General features: G+C 41.6%; 1 protein-coding gene across 3 annotated transcripts in view; it reads left to right on the top strand.

The window, feature by feature from the left end:
* The window catches only part of Ets65A (DNA-binding protein D-ETS-3), a 48,970-nt gene that overhangs the window by 18,506 nt on the left and 8,243 nt on the right, over positions 1-22,221 (top strand). For all 3 annotated transcript variants that reach the window (XM_014355317.2, XM_089591959.1, XM_014355318.2), the window contains exon 3: positions 11,805-11,864. In XM_014355317.2, the coding sequence (XP_014210803.2) occupies positions 11,805-11,864 (60 nt within the window). The remainder of the gene's footprint in view (positions 1-11,804; positions 11,865-22,221) is intronic.

The raw sequence follows: 22,221 nt of genomic DNA, 5'->3' as shown, positions 1-22,221 counted from the left end.
GGTTTGGCTGGTGCTGTGAGAGAGCGTTAACTGCGAGTTAATCTCGGATTTGTAACTTTTGGGCTTTTCCCTCGGGGGTAAGGGGCCGGCCGCCACCCCATTCCTACGCGCGTGTGTGTGTGTGTGATTGCAAGTACTGCACACTCGTGCACGCGAGATGTATAATATTATCAGAGCATATCTCTCTCCCGTATACCTTATGTATAGGGTGCTTAGTCGTAATTCGGGCTCCCCCTTAGCGTCTCTCCTCTCCCCCCCCCTCTAACCAGCTCGTTCTCTCTAACACGGAATTAATATCTCGCGAGTTAGCGAGCTCTCGCTCGGCAGCAGCGACCCCCGAGGCGGCTCTCTGCCAGCCAGCCCCCAGAACGGAAATGAGCGCGCGGATGCCTCCACTGCTCTGGCTGCCGTACAGTTGATCATGTATATATATATATGGCTATATGTGTATCCTATATATCCCGTTTGCTCTTTTCTCTTTGCCTCTCTGGTGCCTCTCGCTCCTCCGAGAGGAGTTTCATGCAGACAGAGTTACCCTTACGTATACACGTTATATGTATTTCCCCTCGTATATGTCTTTTTCTTCTATTTTCTTTTTCATTTCGAGTTGTACTACAGGTATAAGTAGGTAAGAGGGAGCTGAGCAGTATTACTGCAGCTCAAAATGAAGAGCCCCGCGAGCACATCAGGGGGTTTCATTAATTTTTCCGACCCTACCATTTACTTTCGTTCCTTCATAAGATCGTTGAATCTTTTGCTGGGACCATTTTCAGGATACATTATTGACTAATCAACGATTACGGTACAAGTATTTAGGGTACCAAAAATCAAAGTTAAGAAAGTTTCCCGCGTTTGCCAGATCATGTAAGAGATTTACTTTAAGGTATGAAAAATCGTGTAGCTGAACAGCAGTTTGAATGTTCAATCGGGTAACCTTTAGATGCAATAATGTTTCAGTTATACTTTGTGCCAAACGAAGATTTTAAAAAGTAGATTTTCAATGACATTGAGTTATGGATCATTACGAATTAATCTCTTTGAATATTATTTATACCTATATACTGCGAGATGATCCTATGGAGGATAAATATCATTTCAGGTCTTGAATGATAAAAGAGCCATTAATGAAACTACGCTTCGATACATGTATCGGTGGTTGTTTTTTATCCAAGAGTATAAAAACACATGCAATCAAATATCATTTTTTTTTTTTTGTACAAGCATCCAACCAAGTGCAAAATATCTTCCGTCATTCAACGCACCCATAACGCGTAGATAGATGTATAGACATTCACATGGCTCGCATAGGTATATACATTGTACCCGTACTCCCGTCAGCGTCTCAATAATTGCATCTTAAACCAATACAGCGACGCTTCCGCCAAAGACGCGCCGCTTCCCTCCGGCGTTCATTTCCATTCTACCGTCGTCGCTACCGCCGGCACCTTCCGCCACAGTCGGAAAATTTCAACCGAATATTCGGTGAATCTGTATTTGTCGACAACGAAGGGATTCGGTCCACAGTTTCCGGCGACGCGTCTACGCGTTGAGATTGACAGCGCATACAAAGTTACTCCATTTTTTTTTTAGTTTTACAGTACCTATACATAAGCATGTGAGAAAGGGCATTGTTGGGTTTAAAAATGTTTGTCTCACTTTTTAATCCAAAGCTTTTCTGACTAATCGAGCTCGTAGGCGTATTATAATAACAATTTCCCAAAAAAGCCCCATAGATCCGGTTGAATTAATTTTTTTTTTTTTTTGTAACTTGGGTGACTCGCTCGTTTTTACAAAAATTTACCAGTTACAAGCACAAGATTGTACGAACGAAATAAAAAAAAAATAATAAAAAAATAACCCATTGGCAACCCGTACATCACTCGATTTCACCTCCAAACGCGCGGTACGTGTGATTTTTACCAAACCCTCGTGCCCTTAGTTATCTCCCTTGGCTACCGAAACTAATCCAATCGAGCCAGAGAGGCGCAGCAAACATCCAGCCGAAAAGTTTTTTTTTTTTTTTGTTCCATCCTCCCAGAACCCCGAGGATTCCAGTCTCGGCGGCCAAGTGGATTTGCGGGCTCTCTTCTTCAATAGACCCTCCCCCCGAGCTGCTGGAGAAACAAAAAGAAAGGAGCGTCCTCCTCGAGGAGGCGGGCGAAAATGCCCATTAATTACGTCACGGAAGAACGCAGCCGTTGAACAAAAGGAATCCCTCGTCCCGCGTCCCCCGTTCCAAAGTTACGCCCGTGTACAATATAACACCGTGTGTACACATTGTTAATTGTCCCACGGTTCATGTAGTCCGCCGCTAACGACTAATTATTGCCGAGATATGCATACACCCGCGTCTAAATGCCAACTCCCGCTGATGATCTACCGCCTTTTCTCCCTTACTCCCCTCGAGACTTGCCCTTCAACCACTTTTACACGATATATACTTTTTACTCGCTTACACCCTCGTTTTATCGGGTGTAATGTGTATGTATATTTATTTAACACTGGCTTTTTCGCTACGTGATATGAGCCACACCAGCGATGTGTATACAACGCTGTTTCCTCGAAGTATGCAAAAAAGTGCTTGCGAGCGTTTAACGGCATGAAACGGCAAAAGCTTTGTGCACACACACACGAGCATAATCGTCGCATTTCGAATTTCGCGTGTAACATGAATATTTCATTTCCTCGGTCACCCCCCCACTCAGATACGTTTCTCATTATCCCTCGGAGTTTTCTCGAAACGCCTCGAACTTTGTGATCCATCGCGATTGCATAATCTCGCGGGTATTATACAGCAACGCGCGACTTTTCGTCAACTCTTCCGTACCGGGACAAAATAATTATAGTTTTCAGCACATGTACGAAGGATAACAATACGTTTCTGTGCATTTTTCGATGAGACTGTTTTATTATTAACGAGCAATCGATTCCCGGGAAGAATCAATCTTTCGCCAATAGAGAGCTATGTGTGAAACGCCAAAGTAAAAAAAAAAAAAAAAGGAAGAAAGATACAACGCAGTGGCGCGGAAAAGGAGATCTCGAGTACAATGTACGAGGACGGGGGGGGGGGGCGAGTCTGTTTGGCATTTTAAAAAGGCCGATTTCGCAAACACGCGTTCGTCCGTTCGCCTGACATGTTTGCGCGGTCTGCGCCCGGCACCTTACCCCCCCCCCCACCCCCTCACAGCTTCTTCTTTCTCGTGCATATTTATACACCATGGCCCTCTTTGCCACCGCAACGGCACCCCTTCCCCGAACGCCGAGCTCTATATGTTCCATCATTGATTCCCACACGCCTCGATTCTCGCGATTACCCTACTCGCGCACGCCTACACACGTGCCTGTACCTACGTTACCCCATCATTTTAAAATCAATGTTTGCCTCGGGCGAGTGGCTTTTTCGGCTGCCTCTCGGAAAGTAGCCTCGTTACCCATTATAAATGTGTGTGTATATATACAAGCAATTGATTTCAATTTTCACTATCTCGCGTGCACTGCTGGCATTATTTCGTCGTTACACGCACGCCCTGGGGTACATACATGTATAATATATTAATATACAGTGCCATCACGTGTACTATTAGGTACACATGTTAATGTCACGTCAAATCCGTGTGCGATATATACACTCGTCCCGTATGATGGTAGTGCGTGTATGTACCTACGCGAAGCATATTTTCCCAATGGGGAGAATACACGCAAAAGATATACGTATGGGCAGAACGAATTCAATCCGCGAAATGATCCGCTCGAGGGAATAGAAAAAGATAGGGGCGTGGGTGTGTCTATACGCGAAAAAAAGATGTATATATATATATATACACCCACCACCGCATCCATAGACAGAGACACGTATACATGTATTATGTGCATGCATTGTGTAGCGAATATCGCGAAGAGAGAGAGAGGGCACTTAAGCTACTCGCCGATTTCAACCCCCTCCTGTATATATATATATGTATTGTTATACATACGTACACTGCAAACGCGCGTAACAAAGTGGCATCGCTTCTTATCGTGTTATGTAGTAGGTATATGTATAACCCAGCCAGACGAGAGAGAAGGGAGAGTCCTTTTTAGGTACATACATATTATATGTATGTATGTATGCTGGCTCGCTCGTCTGTGACCCCCCCGCTCGAGTTCAACAATAGGCCCCACCCTGTCATGTTTCATGGCTCGCACAATAATAATGCCCGCTCTCCTTCTTCTTCTTCTTCTTCTTCTTCTTCTTCCCTCGTGTTCTCGCCCAACGCATTGTATACACGTGTATGTCGTGATTCCTCCGAGAGTTAGTGGTGGTGGTGGTGGTGGTCCTTGTAACAAACGCGTGTACCCATCTCGAGATAATGCGTATCGTAGGTCCTATCTTTTTTTTTTTTTTTTTTTTTAGTTGATGTATTTGCTTGTATGTGTATATATGTAGGTATTGGGGGGGGGGTGGGGATATATGATTAGCTGTTCAAAACGGGTGTGTACGAGTATCCCCCCTGCCCTCGAAAGTAGGTCCAAAGAAAAAAGCCATCGAGCCCTCCCCGCCGGTTTTGATTGAAGTGGAGTGTATACCGCACTTTAGTCCAGATTGGCTTTCTACGTTTGCGGAGTTCCATCACTGGTCTACATTCAATCAAAGCATCTCTCGTTGTGGGGGTGTATACGTGTATACATCACCAAAAGTCCCGGCCGATGTTTCGTTACAAGAATCACCCCCAACCCCCGACAGGAGTAATAGTGGAGATTATTATATTATTATCTCGCCCACCTGACACCCGATTCTTTTCGGTATGTATACCGATCGAGATAAAACTGTAATCTTACCTCATCTCGCCCTGGGGTCCCTGAGCGAGAGATGATACACCCCGGCCCCCTTCCGATAAGGTGCCCAATGCCAAAAAGCGTTCGCACCTTAGTAAGGGGAGACAAAACAAAGATCCCTCGTATATAGCCACGAGATAAGCCAAACCCCGTGTCTGATGGTACCGCCGAAAAAGAGACATCGGCTCTCGAGTGTCCACGGCGATCGAGTTTCACCCCCCCCCTGACCCCCATTGGTGCACGTGAAAAGAGTCGGAGGCTAAACGAGCGTTTTATTGTCCCCGTCGAGGATCCAGGGCGTGATTTATCCGCGCCAAAAGTTTATTCGCACACTGCACCGCGAGTGCAGTCTTCTGATTGATGATACCCACGATGAAATGGCCACAACTTGCTATACTTATACCCTAAAGCAGTGCGTATCCCTCTTGACTTTGAGAGCGTCATAATTACGTTATTCCCATGTGCTCTCGAGAGTCGCTGCGCTGAAGCAACGTGGCGATGGGGGAGAGGGGGGGACATATACGTAGGTGTCCCGCTGTGACGGCCCATGTATATATACATACATGTATGTGCCGCAGAATACGTTGCGCGTCAGCGAGGAGAGATAATTTATTTTTCAGGCTGCGCCCAGCCGGCCACGCGTGATAATCGATCCTCGCGCGCGTGCCGACTTTTGTGGGAAAATGCCCTTCGCTTCCGCAAATCGAGCTGGCGTCGTTTCGGACTCACGTCCGCTTCTTGCGACCAAAGGGACGTTTGTTACACCTTTGGACGATAAAAGCAGCTCGCCCAAAACGAAGGTAGCGCTAAGCTCGACAGCCAATTTAAACGCGGCCCTGGTGGCTTGCGACAACATTACAGTAACATTACATCAGCAGTCGTCACTTTGTGCTAAGAAAAAACAAAAAAAAAAAAAAATATGAATAAAACAATATGTATGCACACATAGCAAAGCGTTCAACTTAACACGCGTCAATCGACGCGTCAACCCGCGCGCGTCTACATGATATTATATAATAGACTCCCATGGGCAGTGTGTGCAGTGTGCAACAATGATAATGATATACCGATGTAAAAAGCTAGTCCCGTCGTGCTTTAATCCCAGCTAATTTCGACTCTGTAATTTTCGCCCCACCCCCCCCCCCAAGTCGAAAAAGCTTTCCACGAGCACCGTGAATGAGCAATCGAGGAGAGAGAGAGAGAAGGCATTCACGGCCAGTCGGACATCGAGCGTAAGATAAAGCGAGAGAGACATATATTATACAACGGAGGTGATCGTACGTGCGCGGGGTGGCACGCGCCAGCCACGCGACCAACCCCCTCGAAATCTATTCTCCCCGTCGGTACATACGTACACGCTCTGTGTGGGGCCCAATCCCCGTATATACACATATAGACATTGTACAGCGTGGCGCATTTAACGCGCGATCGCTCCTCGAGTGCCCGATGATGCGAGCGCGTGCCATTTTTTTTTTTTTTTTTTTTTTTTTTCTTTTCTTCCCACTTCGTGCCCGGGACCGTAACTCTACGTGTATAAATCCTCGGTGGAAATTTACTCTTACCTTGCACTCTATATGTTTTATTCAGCCCCCCCCCCGGCCCTTTTCTTATTCCCTGTATATACAAACACCCTCGATATGGCCAACTAGACATTTTTGTAAACACACGACGCTACCCTTAAACTATACGTGCTATTGTAGGTGGACGAGTATACAATATACGTAAAGCCTCCGTGAGAATATATTACACTCTCATATATACATATGTAGGTGCGTATGTGGTGTATATAGGTATAATATACGAATGCACAGATGCACGTAGATATATATCGTTCCTGTGATGCAGGGTTGGCCTTAATCACTACCCTGTGTTTGCACCGTGGGGTATATGGGTCGAGGGTTGCGTTGTTCTTTATTGCCGGGTTATTAAATTCTTTTTTCTTTTTTTTTTCTTTTTTTTTTTTTTTTAATTGAACGTAAGTTGATTCTTTATGTTCCTCTTTCTCTTTTGTTACCAGAAGGAGATGATCGTAATCTCTTCTCTTTCAAATCAAAGTATATTCACTTGTATGCAGTTGTTTTTCTCGTGTTAGCTGAGAACTGCTCTCTCGAAGCCGCGACTAATTGAGTGTTGAGTGAAAAAGTATGTTGATTTAAAATATATAATAATTGCTAATCGGTAAGCATTACTTAATAGATCGTAGGAAATTTCGTCAGTTTATTAGAAATAAAGAAAAACATAGCAAACAAACGAGTTACAACAATACCACGCACAGCGGCTTGTGCCGATAACCCAATAGAAATTTCATTTTACTCTGCAGCTGTACTTGTGACGTGCACACCACCCTCGGAAACAATAGGGGCCCTCGCTCTTTTGCATCCATTGCCCTATACGCCACAACATCTAGCATCTATGTATATATATATATGGAGCCCACTCGAGACACTCATCGAGTACACTCGCGCGGTGCAACACACTATAATGTACTTGTCCGTACGCGTACGCGGTCGAGGTGTTTTGCTTACATACCCCATGCACTGCCGTGTTTCTAATCGGCCCGATCGGTTCGCTCGATACGATACCCGTAAATGTATGCACCCACACGGGCGTATATGTACGTGTAACGTGGCATGAATCACGGGGCCCTCTTTTGCTGAATTAATGTATGCACAGAGGGAGGGTGTGCCTATACGGATATGAGTGTCCACTTGCCGGTTACGGTAAACCTTTTTCGCTTCAAGCTGTTGTGGTTTTTATGGAATGATCGGTTTTTCTTCTCCTTTTCGATCATAACCATATACACGATGACTGCCGTGTACCGAAAGGGCCCACAAACAAAATTTTTCCAAAGATGCATCTAGGTATTATGTGTATACGTATCGGTACTGCCGTCGGTTAGTGAAAACTCACGTGCCATGTTCCCCGACTGACACCACCTGTCGCCGTTTTTTTTTTTTCTTTCTTCATTGTACGCATTCACTCTCGTTTCTGCATAAATTTAACGCCAGCCCTTGTGCACCCACCTGCACCGAGGGTTCGCGGTGTATGTATGTACATGTAACATACCTACTTTGCGAGCTTGTACAGATCGCAACGCAATAAGCCACAATACGGCTCGTGTGTGCTAATATACGCTCACGAGTACGTAATTTGGGTGTCGAAACTCTACTTTTTTCCTTTTTTTTCCATGAATCACTCTCGATAACCCGCACCCATGGCGAGGGCTTTTTCTCGGACTTTTTTTTTTTTTTTTTTTTCAAGAGTCGACGAATAATTTGGGATTCGAAAAGCATCCCTATACACGGCGAGTCGATAACCCAACGACAACCTCGCGAATTTCCTCCGACAAAACACCCCAGCCGCCGCGCCTTTCCGTTCCCCGAAACGCCACCTCCTCCTCCTCCAACCGGCAAAGTTCATCTCTCTCTCTCTCTTTTCAACCCGAGCCTCAAAGCACCCCTCACTGAGCTGCCTCCTGTACACCGCTGCTTTGGCGCGAACCCGGCCCAAATTAAAACAATTTCCTGGTCTGGCTCAAAGGGCGCTTCTTTTCCTCCCTCAACTGCCAAAGCTAGCCCACATGAGAGCACTCCCTCCCTCTCTCCACTTCTCTGTAGTGCTTCCGAGTAGTGCAGCATCAGCCTCGAGGTCGTCGCGCACCACCACCTTTCCTCTATTACGTATCCTCGCGTGTGTCGTACCTACCTACATGCACGGGGCTACGTCCGAGGGGCGCACGCGCCAAGTCCAAGCACCGCCTACGCGACCTCGGGGTTATCACCACCACCACCCCCCTCCCTCTCAGCCCAGCGCGAAATGGGCGGGTCTTGAGCTTCTTTCCCTCGTGCCCCACCTTTTCTCCGAGACTTGGCCACCCTCCGGCAAGGGGATCTTGTGTGCGCGCGTGTGTGTTTTCATCCCTCCGTCTACATGTCGGTGTCTGGTGGTGTTAGTGGGGTAGGGCGTGTGTATCTCGTCCCACTCTCTGTCGCCCCTTTGGCGCGTGTGTGGTGACTTTTTGAAATTCGCGGCGGTTCGGGCACTTCCAGTTGCGGGGTAAGTGCAAGACGGGCACGATCGCGCTGACACTGCGACGACGACTACGACTACAGGGGGTATCCTGTTTGTATTGCAGTTTACAGGGTGGACGCTAAAAGGGAACTCTGGTGTTATTCTGCTACCGTGCAATAATAACGTTGAAAAAGAAAAGAAAAGAAAAAGAAAAAAAAAAGTGGAAATACAGTTATCGGGTACAAGGGTCATGGGGTCTTGTGCGGTTTGATCGAGTATACAGTGCGGGGGATACCTGTCGAAAGTAAGACAGAGCAGCCGAGGCCCACAGCTACTGGCGCGAGAGCCGGTGGCGCGGGGCCAGACCCCTCGAGCGGCTGGGCTTGGCAAGCTATGCTGGACCTCAAGGCCAGCGGCAGCACCGCCGCCGATTTACCGCGCACCACGGCCTTTACCAATTTATCGATGCTGTTCGCCGGTACGTTTTTATCGTTGTTTGTTTGTTTCCTTTTTTTTTTTTTTCTTTTTTTTTTTTCCGTTTGAATCAACTATATGGTATCGGGTGAGTTAGCTAGGATTTTTGTTGTTGTCTTACTCGATCCAAGATTATTTATTCAATGACGGATAGTCTGAATCACATTTGTTGTGAAAAGTAATTTATTTTTTCAAAGTGTCTGCAACTCTCTTTGATGATTGATGAATTTCATAAGAATTTCATTACCGAAAAATCAGTAGAAAGAAAGAATTCTATGACAATATGCTTGGCCCAATGGTAAATTTATGTTTCTTTTTTTTTTATTTTTTTTTTTTTTTTTTATCATTTACAAAAAAGAATACTCTGTAGTAAGATTCCATTAGTAAAAAAGCATTTGTACAATTATAAAATCAGCTTGCCCCACTCACTGGGATATTTAAAAAATTATTGATCTTAACAATAAACATAAAAATATAATTTTCAAAAATCGTATTGATTATTTTGTACAGTGACACCTGAGTCGCACATCCCATTGATTGCGTTTATTGGCATCAACACTTCCTCTGATCTCATGTAAAGACGAAACATATATGTTTTAAATGGCCCCTTTTGTCCTGCTCTGATCGACCGAAACAATCCCGAAAACACCCCCGAACAAAGAAAAATCTCACCCCCGATGATCCCGAGGATCAGCCGTGTTTTTTTCCCGAAAGGGCCGAAAACGAAAGCCCCCCCGTGCAAGGCAAACAGACGCGGACACACGGTATCCATTTCCGAAAAGAAGAGCACTCAGCGCGTCGTCCGAGAGCGATCGGGTGGGGGGGGGGGCGTAGAAAGGCGAGAGCCCGAAACGCACGTGAAACCCGAGGTTTCATTAATGGACTTGCCGGAGCGCCGCGTGTTTGCTCGAGCGACGGCCGACGGGTTTTTCGCGGGACCCGGGGAACGCGAGGCGGGGCAAACACGCGCTACACCGATGTCGTGCCCCGGCGCCGTTTGCCAATAACTGCCAAATGAAAATATATATCTGTCGATAAACACTGACCCTCTGTGGACACAGCGCGTGGAAGGGGAGAGCCTACGGGGTTGTTACTGGACTTTTTTTTCTTTTTTTTTTTTTTTTTTTTTTTTGGAAGCTGACGTTGCTTCGACTTTCCCGGATTTTGTAAAATGATGGAGTGGTTTTTTTTTACAATGGTGGACTTACAAAGTTTTACGGTGAAATTGATCAACTTGGAAGGTATTTACTTTCTGTCTTTGGAAATTTTAAAAACTATCGAGTTTAATCGGTGGTTGAGAAATGTGCACTCAGCACATATATAAATGGACATTGTTGGTTAAAAACTGTTGTAAAATATTCCGACAGGTAAAATTTTGAGGGAGACTTTATTGAGACTTAATTGCATTGTGGTTTTCACTGCTCGAGTAAAAATCTCACGGAAGTTCACGTGTCCCTTTTTTAATAATATTTTCAATTGCTTGGTATGATTTTCGTAAAGAAAAAAAAAAAAAAAAAAAAAAAAAATCATTTGAGTTTACGATAAATCTAAAAAGCTCGTGTTCAGTGGGCAATGGGCTAAAGACAAAAAGGGTGCACAGTAGTCTAAGAATCAAGTCGAAGCAAGTGCTTACATACGTTTTAACGACGACGAGACGAGGGGGATGAAATCACTGTAGCGGAGGCGATAAAAAAAAATCGCCTCCGTATCTGACAGTCCGATGCCTCTTGATTTTTATACACACCCACTGTATGCCAATCGCACCCTCGGGAATCCCGAAGAAGGGGAAAAAAAGAAAAAAAGCATATTGACCCGGTCAATGTTGACATTGGCGATTAGCACGAAATTTTTCCTCCTGCCCGAGCGTGTATTAGTATTTACATAGGGATTTTCCTACCTCCCTTTCTCCGCCATCCTACTACTGTACATCGGACTATCGTTTTCTTACAGTATTGTGTACCTTTACTCGATGATGAATAAAAATTATTGCTCTGCATGGACTTTTTTTCGTTTATGAAGTGATTCAATTGAATGACGATGTGGTGGAAAAGAACCCGATTCTTTAAGTTTAAATAATGTACTTAATCTATCAATGCACCTGTGACAAAATAATACATGTACTCTGCAACATAAGCAGTTGTAATTGTGAATTGAGTTGTAAGAATATATGTTTTAAAGTGTGTAGTATGTTCATGTGGAAAAAAAAAAAAAAAAAAAAAAAAAAAAAAAAAAAATACATTTTGACGATCGAGCCATTATAAAGACAATGAATCCTACTTGACACCTCTAAATGACCGCCAGGACAGCCCACGGACCATTAATTCCGACGCCTATACTGTACGCGAAAGCTCGACAATATTTCATGACATTAAACGACGATGACAATTATTAGGATGAGCGTGACGACAGCGCGCACCTCCTCCTTCCCCATCTCAAATGATATACACTGGCGTATCTAATTAGCGCCACACTCTCAATTGTTTTTTTTTTTTTCTGTCTTGCAGATGCCAGTAGTTCGTACAAGGGCGGCTGGAGCCACGCCACGTCGCCAGCCCCTGGACAGGGTGAGTTTGCTAATTTTTTTTTTTTTTTTTCTACCACTCTTTCTCTTACACTGTACATTCATCTCCGTGCCACCGTCGTCTCTGGGCTGTATTCTTTATGATTTCTTTTATGGCGTCTTCGCCGTTGTTTTAATTACGAGATACTCCCCCGCTGTATAATAGAGTCTCTCGGTTCGACCATTAGCGCCACTACTGGGTGTTAATTTTTATTCATGTTGTCTGGCTCGGATTGGCCAATCTTCTTTTCATAACACGTTATTCGTTAACAATTTTAAAAACTTTTCTTTTCTTTTTTTCTAAATAAATTGTAATCTCTTCGCTGGAAAATTCTTCTAGTTTTTTTTTTTTTTTTTTTTTTTCTACTAGAATAAGTTTTAGTTATTAAATTTCGTTGTAACGTATTTTAATGCTTTTCCAAATACTTTGACTTCTCCTTTTTCTTTTTGACACTGTAGTATATTATTCTTGCTGGAGAAAACAAGTGTTGTTAAAGCACTATGTTACAAAAAAAAAAAAAAAAAAAAAAAAGTATCCGTGCCCAAACCTGAACGTATATAATTATACGCGATGATTACATGCATCTTATGAAATCAAAAACACATGAAAGCTCTCGCAGGAGAGGTGACGGGAATAAAGTACAATCGTGGCCTAAAAACCCTCCATTACTCTCGAGAGAGCCTCTCCCACACACTGCTCGCAAACACAGAGAGATGAAGAAAAGCCCCGTGGTTGCGCGAGACCCCATACAGTTCTAGAAGCGGAAAGTGCACCGACCAAAGGTGAGATGACAAAAAAGTGTGTTGGCTCGTGTGTTCACACACACACAAACACATATACGTGCTGAAAGGACGAAGACGGAGAGCGGGCCTTTGTGTACGGGTTCTCCCCTTCGTGGAGGACGAAGACGAGTGCCCTGAGGCTCCGTGCGTTTGCTCATACCCTGAGCTTAAAAAGAAGAGAGAATGAGATTTAAAGCCCAGCGGGCTTTCGCTCGTTATATAAGCGAGCTGAGCTTTGGCTTCGTGTATAATACGTATACAGGTATGTGTATATATGTATTGTATAGGGAAGGCCCTCGGGGCCAGGTGCGAGGTTTCGCGCTTGGGCTGTAGTGCCTGTTTTATTTGGGCTGTGTTTGCTCGCGTGGGTGTGACTCTTTGAGGAGGGGGGGGATTGAGGTTTAAACGACACGAGGGTTGGGGTGCACGTTTTATTTTGGGACGACGCCTGGATGAATCAAGGGGTTATATATACATCGAGAGCGGGACGGGGGTTGGAAAAACTATGATCGTTTTCGATTAGACTGTATACGCGTAATGAAAATTCGCTCGGTGCAAGCGGTCGAACAATAATGGTACCAACCAATTGGGATCTTTTGTTATTGTAACTAGATTTTTTTTTTTTTTTTTTTTTTTTTTTTTTTTTTTTTTTTTTTTTTTTTTTTTTTTTTATCGATTGGTGTACATTGCTTCCTTTTGTATATGTAATAGCTCGGAAAATTAAGCTTCGTTCACACAATTTTTTACTTTGATTTTTCAGTGTTATGGTACTTTTATCCTTGAAAGCGTAAAAACACTTTACTTCGTGTTATTGAAAATGAGTTAAAATGGACTTTAATTTGTGGTGTAAAAAATAGGTACAAAGAGTTTTAAAAATGACTCTACAGTCATTTGCACGGAAAGCTTTTTTTCTCCTACCAAGATATGAAAAATGCGTATGGCCACCGATCCCAAAACTTTGCGCAGTTTAAGAAAATTCAAACACTACAATACGGACTCTAAAGTGCTTTTCTATAGTGTCACCCGCTATACCACTTGTGCCCCTCCCTCGGTCTTTTTCATTCTCTAGATATTAATTTAACCACAATCTCTTTCTCTCACTTGAACCCAGCCTCGGGGGCTTTTGTAACACGGGGCTGTCGCTGACAAGGGCGCTAACGCCGGCAAATGCAAGCTGACCGCCGGTGCGGCACCACTGCCGGCCCGTGAAATTGAAATTACAAAGGACGAGCTTTGAGATGAAACTGCTTGACGCACATATATATATATAATATACACAATCGTGGGTATGTACACGTAAACAGGACGAGCTGAGCGTGTCTCGTGTGTGTTATTCTTTGATGCTGTCTCGACTCGGTACACGTAATACACGCTTCCTTGGGTTTTGCTCGACTGTATACCTCACTGCGTGTGTTTTTTCTCGGCGGGTGCCCCCTTTTTTTTCGGGGGGGTTATTGGCTCATACTTGTACTTGCCTACGGTGTGATGTTCATTTTTTTGCTCATCTTATCACGGAAATGAAAATTTTTATTTATTTTTTTTTCACTTTCTACTCTAGATTTAGCTTATTTTCTTCAACCAAAGATACAAAGACCACACCACTTGTACGTATACCTGCAAGCTTCCTTCGTCTGGAAGATATATATACGACTCGAATGACCGCCAAGTATCAAACGAGCTCGTAATGGCTAAACAATGAGGTGTATACGTGTTATGAGGAACGGGCAGGGGAGGGGTGGAAAAGACGGAGAAAAAGGGAGAGAGGAGTCACAGTCGGAGAAGTTAGCGAGAGGCCGAAGGGAAAGTAACGAGCTTACGAGCGGTAGAAAACTCGCAACAAAGAAAATAAGCCGAGAGAGATAAGTGACTCGGAGCGAGTGAGAAGAGTAAGACGAAAGGAACAAGGAGAGAGAGAGAGAATGGGCGCAGGGTCGAGTTGTTCTCTCTGTGCTGTTGTATATGTATGTAGGGGCACAGCGGGACGTCAGGAAGTCACGCAACGCCACGTTCTCGAGCCACACGCCGGTTGTACGGGGGATCACGCGTGTGTGTATCATCGGGTGCACAGACACGCTATATAGCTGCTATCTATATATACATATTTTTATACTCTCACCCCTTTGGGAGTGTGAGCGCGGGTGAGACTCGCGTCTTTTCGAGCTCCAGGCGGTGACCACTTTTTTTTTCTTTTTTTTTTTTACTTCGCCTTCGTTGTCGCCTCTCGCACGTGTGTATACATGCACATGTACACATATACCCCTCTGGTGTAGAATATTATTTACCGGCCCCGCCTTGGGCAGCCTCGCACCTACTTTTTTTTTCCAACCTGTTTTATTTACATCACTGCTGCGGCTTTCTTCTTCTTTTTCCTTCTCGTTCGTCTTGCAAGCTTGTACACGTGCATATACAAGTAAGACGTCAAGTACATCGATTTTCCACTCGGTTTTATGCAGCCCCCAAATTTACGACCGAGACGGGGCATGTTGAGTACCAGTGGCTGGAACGTACGTGCTTCGAGTGTCCTTGGTACACTTGCGGGAGCAATCGATCCCGCGCGTGTGATCCAAATACCGAAGAGAAAGAGAGGAATAAAAGAAAAAAAGGTGACTAATAGATTACCAATCCCAACTGCGCAACCTGCGTTGAACCGAAAAACCGCGATCCCTTTGAATGCGCGCCCACGACAATCTGTATAACGTGTATCTCGGAGGGCTGACCATTCGTCTACCTCCTCTACTTACTTTTTTGCTATCTTTCCCCGCCTACTCCTCTCTCCCTGTCCTTCCTTCCTTCCTTCCTTCCTTCCCTATATATTTACCTCACCGTCTATGGTAATTACCCTCCCCGCCTACTCGAAGCCTTTCCTGAGCGTGGCCTTACTTTCCCTCCGTACGATCTTTCTTTCTTTCTTTCTCTGCCCACCTGAGGCCTGTACTGCACGAATATAACATGTGGGTATACAGAGTATACGTGAAAGAACACACGGGTGTACGTGCGTATATATACATGTATGTATATATGTAGGGAGGGCGCACCTGACCGTGACGATTAACTCGTACCCCTATATACGTGATACGCGCACTCGTCGACGGGGGAGGCCGAGGGAAAAAGATTAAGGATCAATTTGAAAGTCGAGTGTACGCGCGTCGGTGAATTTTGGGGGTGAAAAATAAAAAGTAAGGACTTGGCATGGATTGATACAACACCTGCACCGGGGGTTATCGGGCCACTTGACCCTTGTGCGGGGCGTGGGAAAATCCATATAGTTTTTAGCTTCGACTCGTGTAATTTGTCACGTGCTTTACTCACCTCATTTTTTGAGATTTCTGTGTAACCGAGGTATTATTTTCAATGTGCATGTATATATGAGCCAAGGTCGCGTCAAATGTGTTTATGTATGGCTACACAGGAGGAAACGATAAAACGGAAATGGCGGGGGGAGACGAGGAGAAAAACGTGTCCCGGGGCAGTCGCGCTCTCCTTCCTGTCTCACCGTCCAAAGGAGAAGAAAAAAGAAAAAAAAAAAAAAAAAGAAGAGGCGCAATCGGGGGGCAATCGAGCGCGAATGGAACGATGACGCCGAGGCCGACTACGACGCGTGTATACGCGAAAGAATAAGAAATAATCGACGCACGGAACCAGCCAGCCGACATCCATACATCTTTCGCGCAATTTACACAGCTAGCATATTGCCCCGTGGGGCGAGAGTTAGCCCCCCGCGGGACGTATTATGTGTCTCTCCTCCTCGATGGAGTACGCGCATATACATTCATATATATATATATATATATATATATATATATAAATGTGCGGGTACACAGCCGCACGTGCCTATGCGTGACACGTTCACGCATCGCTGGACTCTACCCGCGTACGTATCGCTTCCTATTCATCGCTTTCTCCTTCGGGGGGGTTGAAAGACGTGGGTGGAGGGGGGGGGGAAAGGGGGGTGTGCTGCAGAGCGCTGCTACTTTTTGCACTTTGTGGGTCCAAGGGGAAGAGGAGGGATGTGTTTTCGATGTGCGTGGCTTCGTACACGTGTGTGTGTGTATGTGCGTGCGGATGGATATCGGATAGGCACTCGAGAGAGGATGGATGGATCGAGGTGCTTGCAAAGAGCCGATTTCGCGCTTACTTGAGATCCCGGGGTATAGATTGGCGCTCTCTCTCTCTCCCTTCCTCTCTTTAAACTTTGGTCGGATCTTCAATGTTGACTATTTCAAATGGTATTTCTTTCTTCTTTTTTTTTTTTTTTTTTTTTTTTTTTTTTCTTTCCCAATGTGTTTTTTTTGTTTCGGGTTTGCTTTGGGTTTTAGTTTTGACTCTTCCACCGAGAAAAACTAAAAAAAGCTTCGCCGCTTTGGACGATGCGTATACTTGGACATTTGTTATCAAATCGTTCAAAATAATACTTCAAAAGTGAGCTACTTACTAATTTTGCTTGTGGCGTGATCAACTACTATACAACACACTGAGTAAGTGAATTGATAAAATACCGTAAAACGTACACTTGGTACAGACAATTATTTTAAATGATGTAAAATCACAATTTTTCACTTTGCTTTGTTACCATGTGCTTGTTCACACAGATGGTGCCAGCTGTACCTCGCCCACGTTTAATTGATGGTTTAGGTGAGATATATATAGCTATCTCCACTATCGTTAGTTATACCTGAATAAAATGTGTACTAAAGGGTGTATGGTATATTATAAAAAAAGTCATGTATCATGGTTAATAGTTAATTTAAATTTATTACATTTATTGCTCCAGCTGTTATCAATGTGAGGAGAAAAACTTCAAGAAAACTACTACATGCTCAACATATTGATTAAATCAATCAGTATACTATGCAGTTACAAAGAAACTCTACAAGTGGATCAAGCATGGAAGGGCTACTTAATTTCAAATGTTGTACATATTGTTGGTTCTTAATAATACAATGACCTTCTGTTGCTCCCATTGATTTGCATTTCTGATTGCATTCTTGGTTAGTTTTACATACTGCCCTCTGACATATTCCTGTAATCAAATGATATTTTTCTATTTGTTTCGAGTACATGCTTCGTTCGAGTACAATATATAGTAAACAGACTAGCGAAAAAAAAAATAATAATAATAATAATTTGACTTGTGCTAAAAGGGAAAATCTTATTTGGCATAAGACTTCATTTCATTGTTGTTTTTTTTTCTATCACTGAACGGAATAAATTCCACCTTTTCTCAAAGTGACAAAGTGCTCTGTATTTGAGAGATTATTGAGTTTTAACTGCTCGGTATACAATGTTGATGTCAAGAAAAATTTTTCTTTTTATTTATTACACCTTCGGGTTATGTTACAAAAAAATAATGATTTTAAGTGTAAAATGCGGGACCACCAAATTTTCGTACTTGGGAATTCCACCATTATTTTTTTCTGTACATTACGTGGCATCTGCACCGAAGCTCGGTGCTGTTGTGTTGAAACAATTTATGTTATTTAACTTTATATTTGACATTGGTACGAACCACATTTCAATTAAAGGGTACACAAAAAAACTTGTGAAATGTTAGACACATGCGAATAACAAAATGGTCCAATGGAAGCCTTTGACACGTGATCCCACAAAATTTTAATTGGCCACTGCTTTTCGATTATAAATACTTTTATTTTAGTTTATCGTTAAAATCACTTACCAACAGAAATCAGCATACTCATCATTAAAATGAAAGCTATAAAGTTATGTGACTTTGGGACTCCCATTTTAATCAAAAATATACTGGCCTTTTTAGCTGTAGTTTGATGTTTGCTTGAGAATTCATGAAACGTGTAAACTCTTAACTCTTACGCCTACGAGCAACAGTAAGTCAATAGCTCAGGAAGATAGACCCCGTGTTTTTATACCCAAGTGAAACGCAAAAATCTAAAAAGTAATTAATCTTTTTTATTAAAACTACATTAACAGGCAGTTTTTTGTAAACTGCATTTGTTTATTTTAAAATTTGATTGCCAATCTTCTAGATAAAAAGTTTATCAGAAAAATGTGGATTCTACTTTTTACATTAATGCACAAATAGGGTACACATCTCACTAAAATACAAGCGACCTTTCAAACTAGAAAATCGTGTGATTTTAATCTTGTACCTGTTTTTTTTCTTTCATCTATTATAAATTTTTTTTTCTTCTACTGATGATTGCAATGCATATAAATAACCATTAATTTACGATGTATAGAGCTTTTTTGGGAGCTTATTTACTCAAATACGTTTTAATATCAAAATTGTTTTTTCTATCTCAATGTTGCAAAAATTCACAAAATTATGCTTAATGTTAGGATGAAAAATCATGTATAATAAATTATATACATAAGGTTATAATTGATTTCACAACTTGAGCAGTGATACATTTGTACCAAAAAAAATTGTGTAAAAAGTGAACAAAATATTGCTACCATATTAAAAATTCTTGCTTTCATAAAATGCCCTCACAAGATATTATGTTGTAGAAGAAAAAAAATAAATTATTTTATGATTATTTTAAAAATTATGAGACGACATTGAAGAATAAATGACGTACGTACGCTGATTTTCCATTAATACTCAAAATAATCTGGCCTCGAAAGTCAATGTTGACAACATTTCTTAAAATATGGTCAATTAGTTTTTCAGTATTAAATATAAATAAAAATTGCTGTGCTCATTTTTTAAATAGTATAATCTGAGTTAACATGAAAAAGGATATTAATATAGAATAAAAAATATTTCTGTAAAATAATTAATTTCTATACCGATGTATTGATGCTACAATTAAATATAGACTAATGATAATCAACAAAAATCATAGTACACGTTTTCGCCAGCTAATTTACATTATACAATTAAGTACAGACATCACAGCAACACAAATTTTTAACAACCTCAAACTACAGGACTTGTTGCATAAAATTCCTTCGCAAGCCATGTTGTAGAAAAAAATTAGTGTATCATTGATGATCATAGAAATCATGAGACGACATTAAGGAATAAATAACGTCCGCTCACAGTTCTATTAAAAAACGAATAATCTGGCCTCGAAAGTCGATATTGACTTAATTTTTTTAAATATGGTCAATTAGTTTTTCAGTAGTAAATATAAGTAAAAATTGCAGAGCTCATTTTTAAAATAGTATAGGAAATGATAAAAAATATTTCTGCTAATTAATCCATTTCTATATTGATTTATTGATGGTGTAAGTAAATATTAACTTATGACAATCAGTACAAATCATAGTAAACGTTTTTATCTATCTAATTCACATAAATATGTACGTCACAGTGATATATATTTTTTTAACTACCTTGAACTACAGGACTTGCTTGCATAAAATGCCTTCACCATACATGTTGTGGAAAAAAATTAATATACCTATGATGATTGAGAAAATTAAGATACAACTATCTTATTGTCTTATCAATTTGTATTGAAATATTTTAGCAAAGTTTAGTTAATCCTAACATATTTATAAAACTAATCAGCATATCCTACACGAGCATTGTGGCTTATAACGCAATATATTTCCTCAAGCTTGTACATCAACAACATAAATTCAGTCGCAATAAGTTTTTATTGCGATAGCAAATATGCAGCGGTTATCACATTTTCGGTACTCCATGACGGGACAGCTTTTGGACAATGCTGTAATCAGAGATGTACCAAGTTTCATAAACATTAATTAATTAATTAATTTGAGATTTAATTATACATTTTTATGTAGCTGTTTATTGATTATTATATTTAAATACGATTGATTTTCATAAATTTAACGAATTGCTTGATATTTTCGTTTTGGAAGATATTGATTTTAAATATAAACATTTTATTTAAATAGACTGATCATATTTTTTGAAAGAAATCATCTGATGCAATTTATTTTACGAAATTAGTTGAAATAAATCAGTCGATATTATTCAACTTGAATACATTGTTTCAAATGCGTTTGTATAAGATAATATTATTTATAATAAATTATTAGACACACACATGATTGATGAAACATTTTTGAAAGCGTAATCATAATGGGTGGCTTGTTTTACTGTGTTTTTTAAATAAAGTAACTTTTATGTACAATAAGTGTATCGAGGAATGTATCTGCCTACTCTTGACTTGAATTTTTAATAACTACTAAATCGCTTGAGGGAATGTAAAAATATAGAAATAATGTAACACGTGAACGATTAAGTACAAAAAAAAAAAAAAAAAAAAAAAAAAAAAAAAAAAAAAAAAATTTGAAAAACGCAAACGTAAATAATAATTTATTTTGGAAAAACATATTTAAAATTAGCCACAAAGAAGAAATAATGTATTAGCATCGTTATCTCTCTTGAAACACATTTTATCCAAAGTTTTATATACAATAAAAAATACTTACTGCTCCTTTATTACGAGCATATTTATTATGAAAAGGACAACCAAGAAGGTGTTTATTTTCGACTTTGAACTCATTTTACGTCACTTTACGTGTAAGTATATACTTGCTATCCGTTTGATTAGCAACTTTATTAACAGCTGCGGTTTTTGTCAAATATATACTTGTTCATTGGAAAGTTTTCATCGCGCGATTAGAGTCTCGCCCTAACCAGTATAAGTGAAATTCAAATAGCACAAGGAATAGATTTGTGGTGATAACGGAAAAAACCTGATTAGCGATACAAGCTGTTCAATCATAATTCTATTTAAAGATTGGCATGCACAAGTCAATACTGTAAATGACACATTGTATAGCCAAACACGTGATTGATTCGTGTCGATTTTTTTAAACTTATCCATAAAAGCTTGACATTTCTTGTTTTCTTAACACGATAATTTATACATTCAAATGCAAATTATCGTTTTAGCGATAAGTACATACAAACTTTCTTTTTTTCGAAATTATAATAAACTTCAAAATATAAAATATGATTCAAGCATGCAGCCTCAGAAATTCCCTCGTTTCCGGAGTTGTTGGACGGGAGTATACATGTGTACATGCAGTGGTTGAAAACCCGGGCCTATATAGGCTATATACTTTGGGACCTCCTCGATCCCCGTCACGCCAGCGGGTCCCCTTTCGGACTCCAACCAACGAGCACACACTTTATGTCTCTCTTTTTCTCAAGAGGGCAAATTCGGCCGCCGCACGTGCCGACTCGTAAAAACAATAGAGTACACGCGCCCGGCGTCAGTTCGCCTCGCAGGTAGAGCGTGAAAAGCGAAGGGTACACGTACCCCTCCACACCCGTGTATACGCGTACAAATACACACAGCATTTATTTCAATACGCGCGTGTGTGTCGCAAGGTATAACATATTATGTGAGAGAGAGAGAGAGAGAGCGGCGCGTGCGCTGTTATAATAACTTATCGATCTAATGGCTCAATTACAGTTGGCTTTGTGCTCGGGCGACGGCGGCCGGCCCTCACTTCAATGTTCATTTCATAGCTGGGCTCTCTTTTTTTATACTTACTTTCCTTGCACCTTTTTCCACCGCCGCTTTAAAACTATTAAGTGCTCGGGGCTCGCACTGGTCGGTGGTTCCCTTCAAACTCGGGGGTCGGGGGATATAAATATACATATATGTATATAT

This window comes from Copidosoma floridanum, unplaced genomic scaffold (genome assembly GCF_036245765.1).
Source record: "Copidosoma floridanum isolate Cflo_tuat_1 unplaced genomic scaffold, Cflo_Japanese_pri ptg000014l, whole genome shotgun sequence".
NCBI lineage: Eukaryota > Metazoa > Arthropoda > Insecta > Hymenoptera > Encyrtidae > Copidosoma > Copidosoma floridanum.
This window is presented reverse-complemented; position numbering and strand designations above follow the sequence as displayed.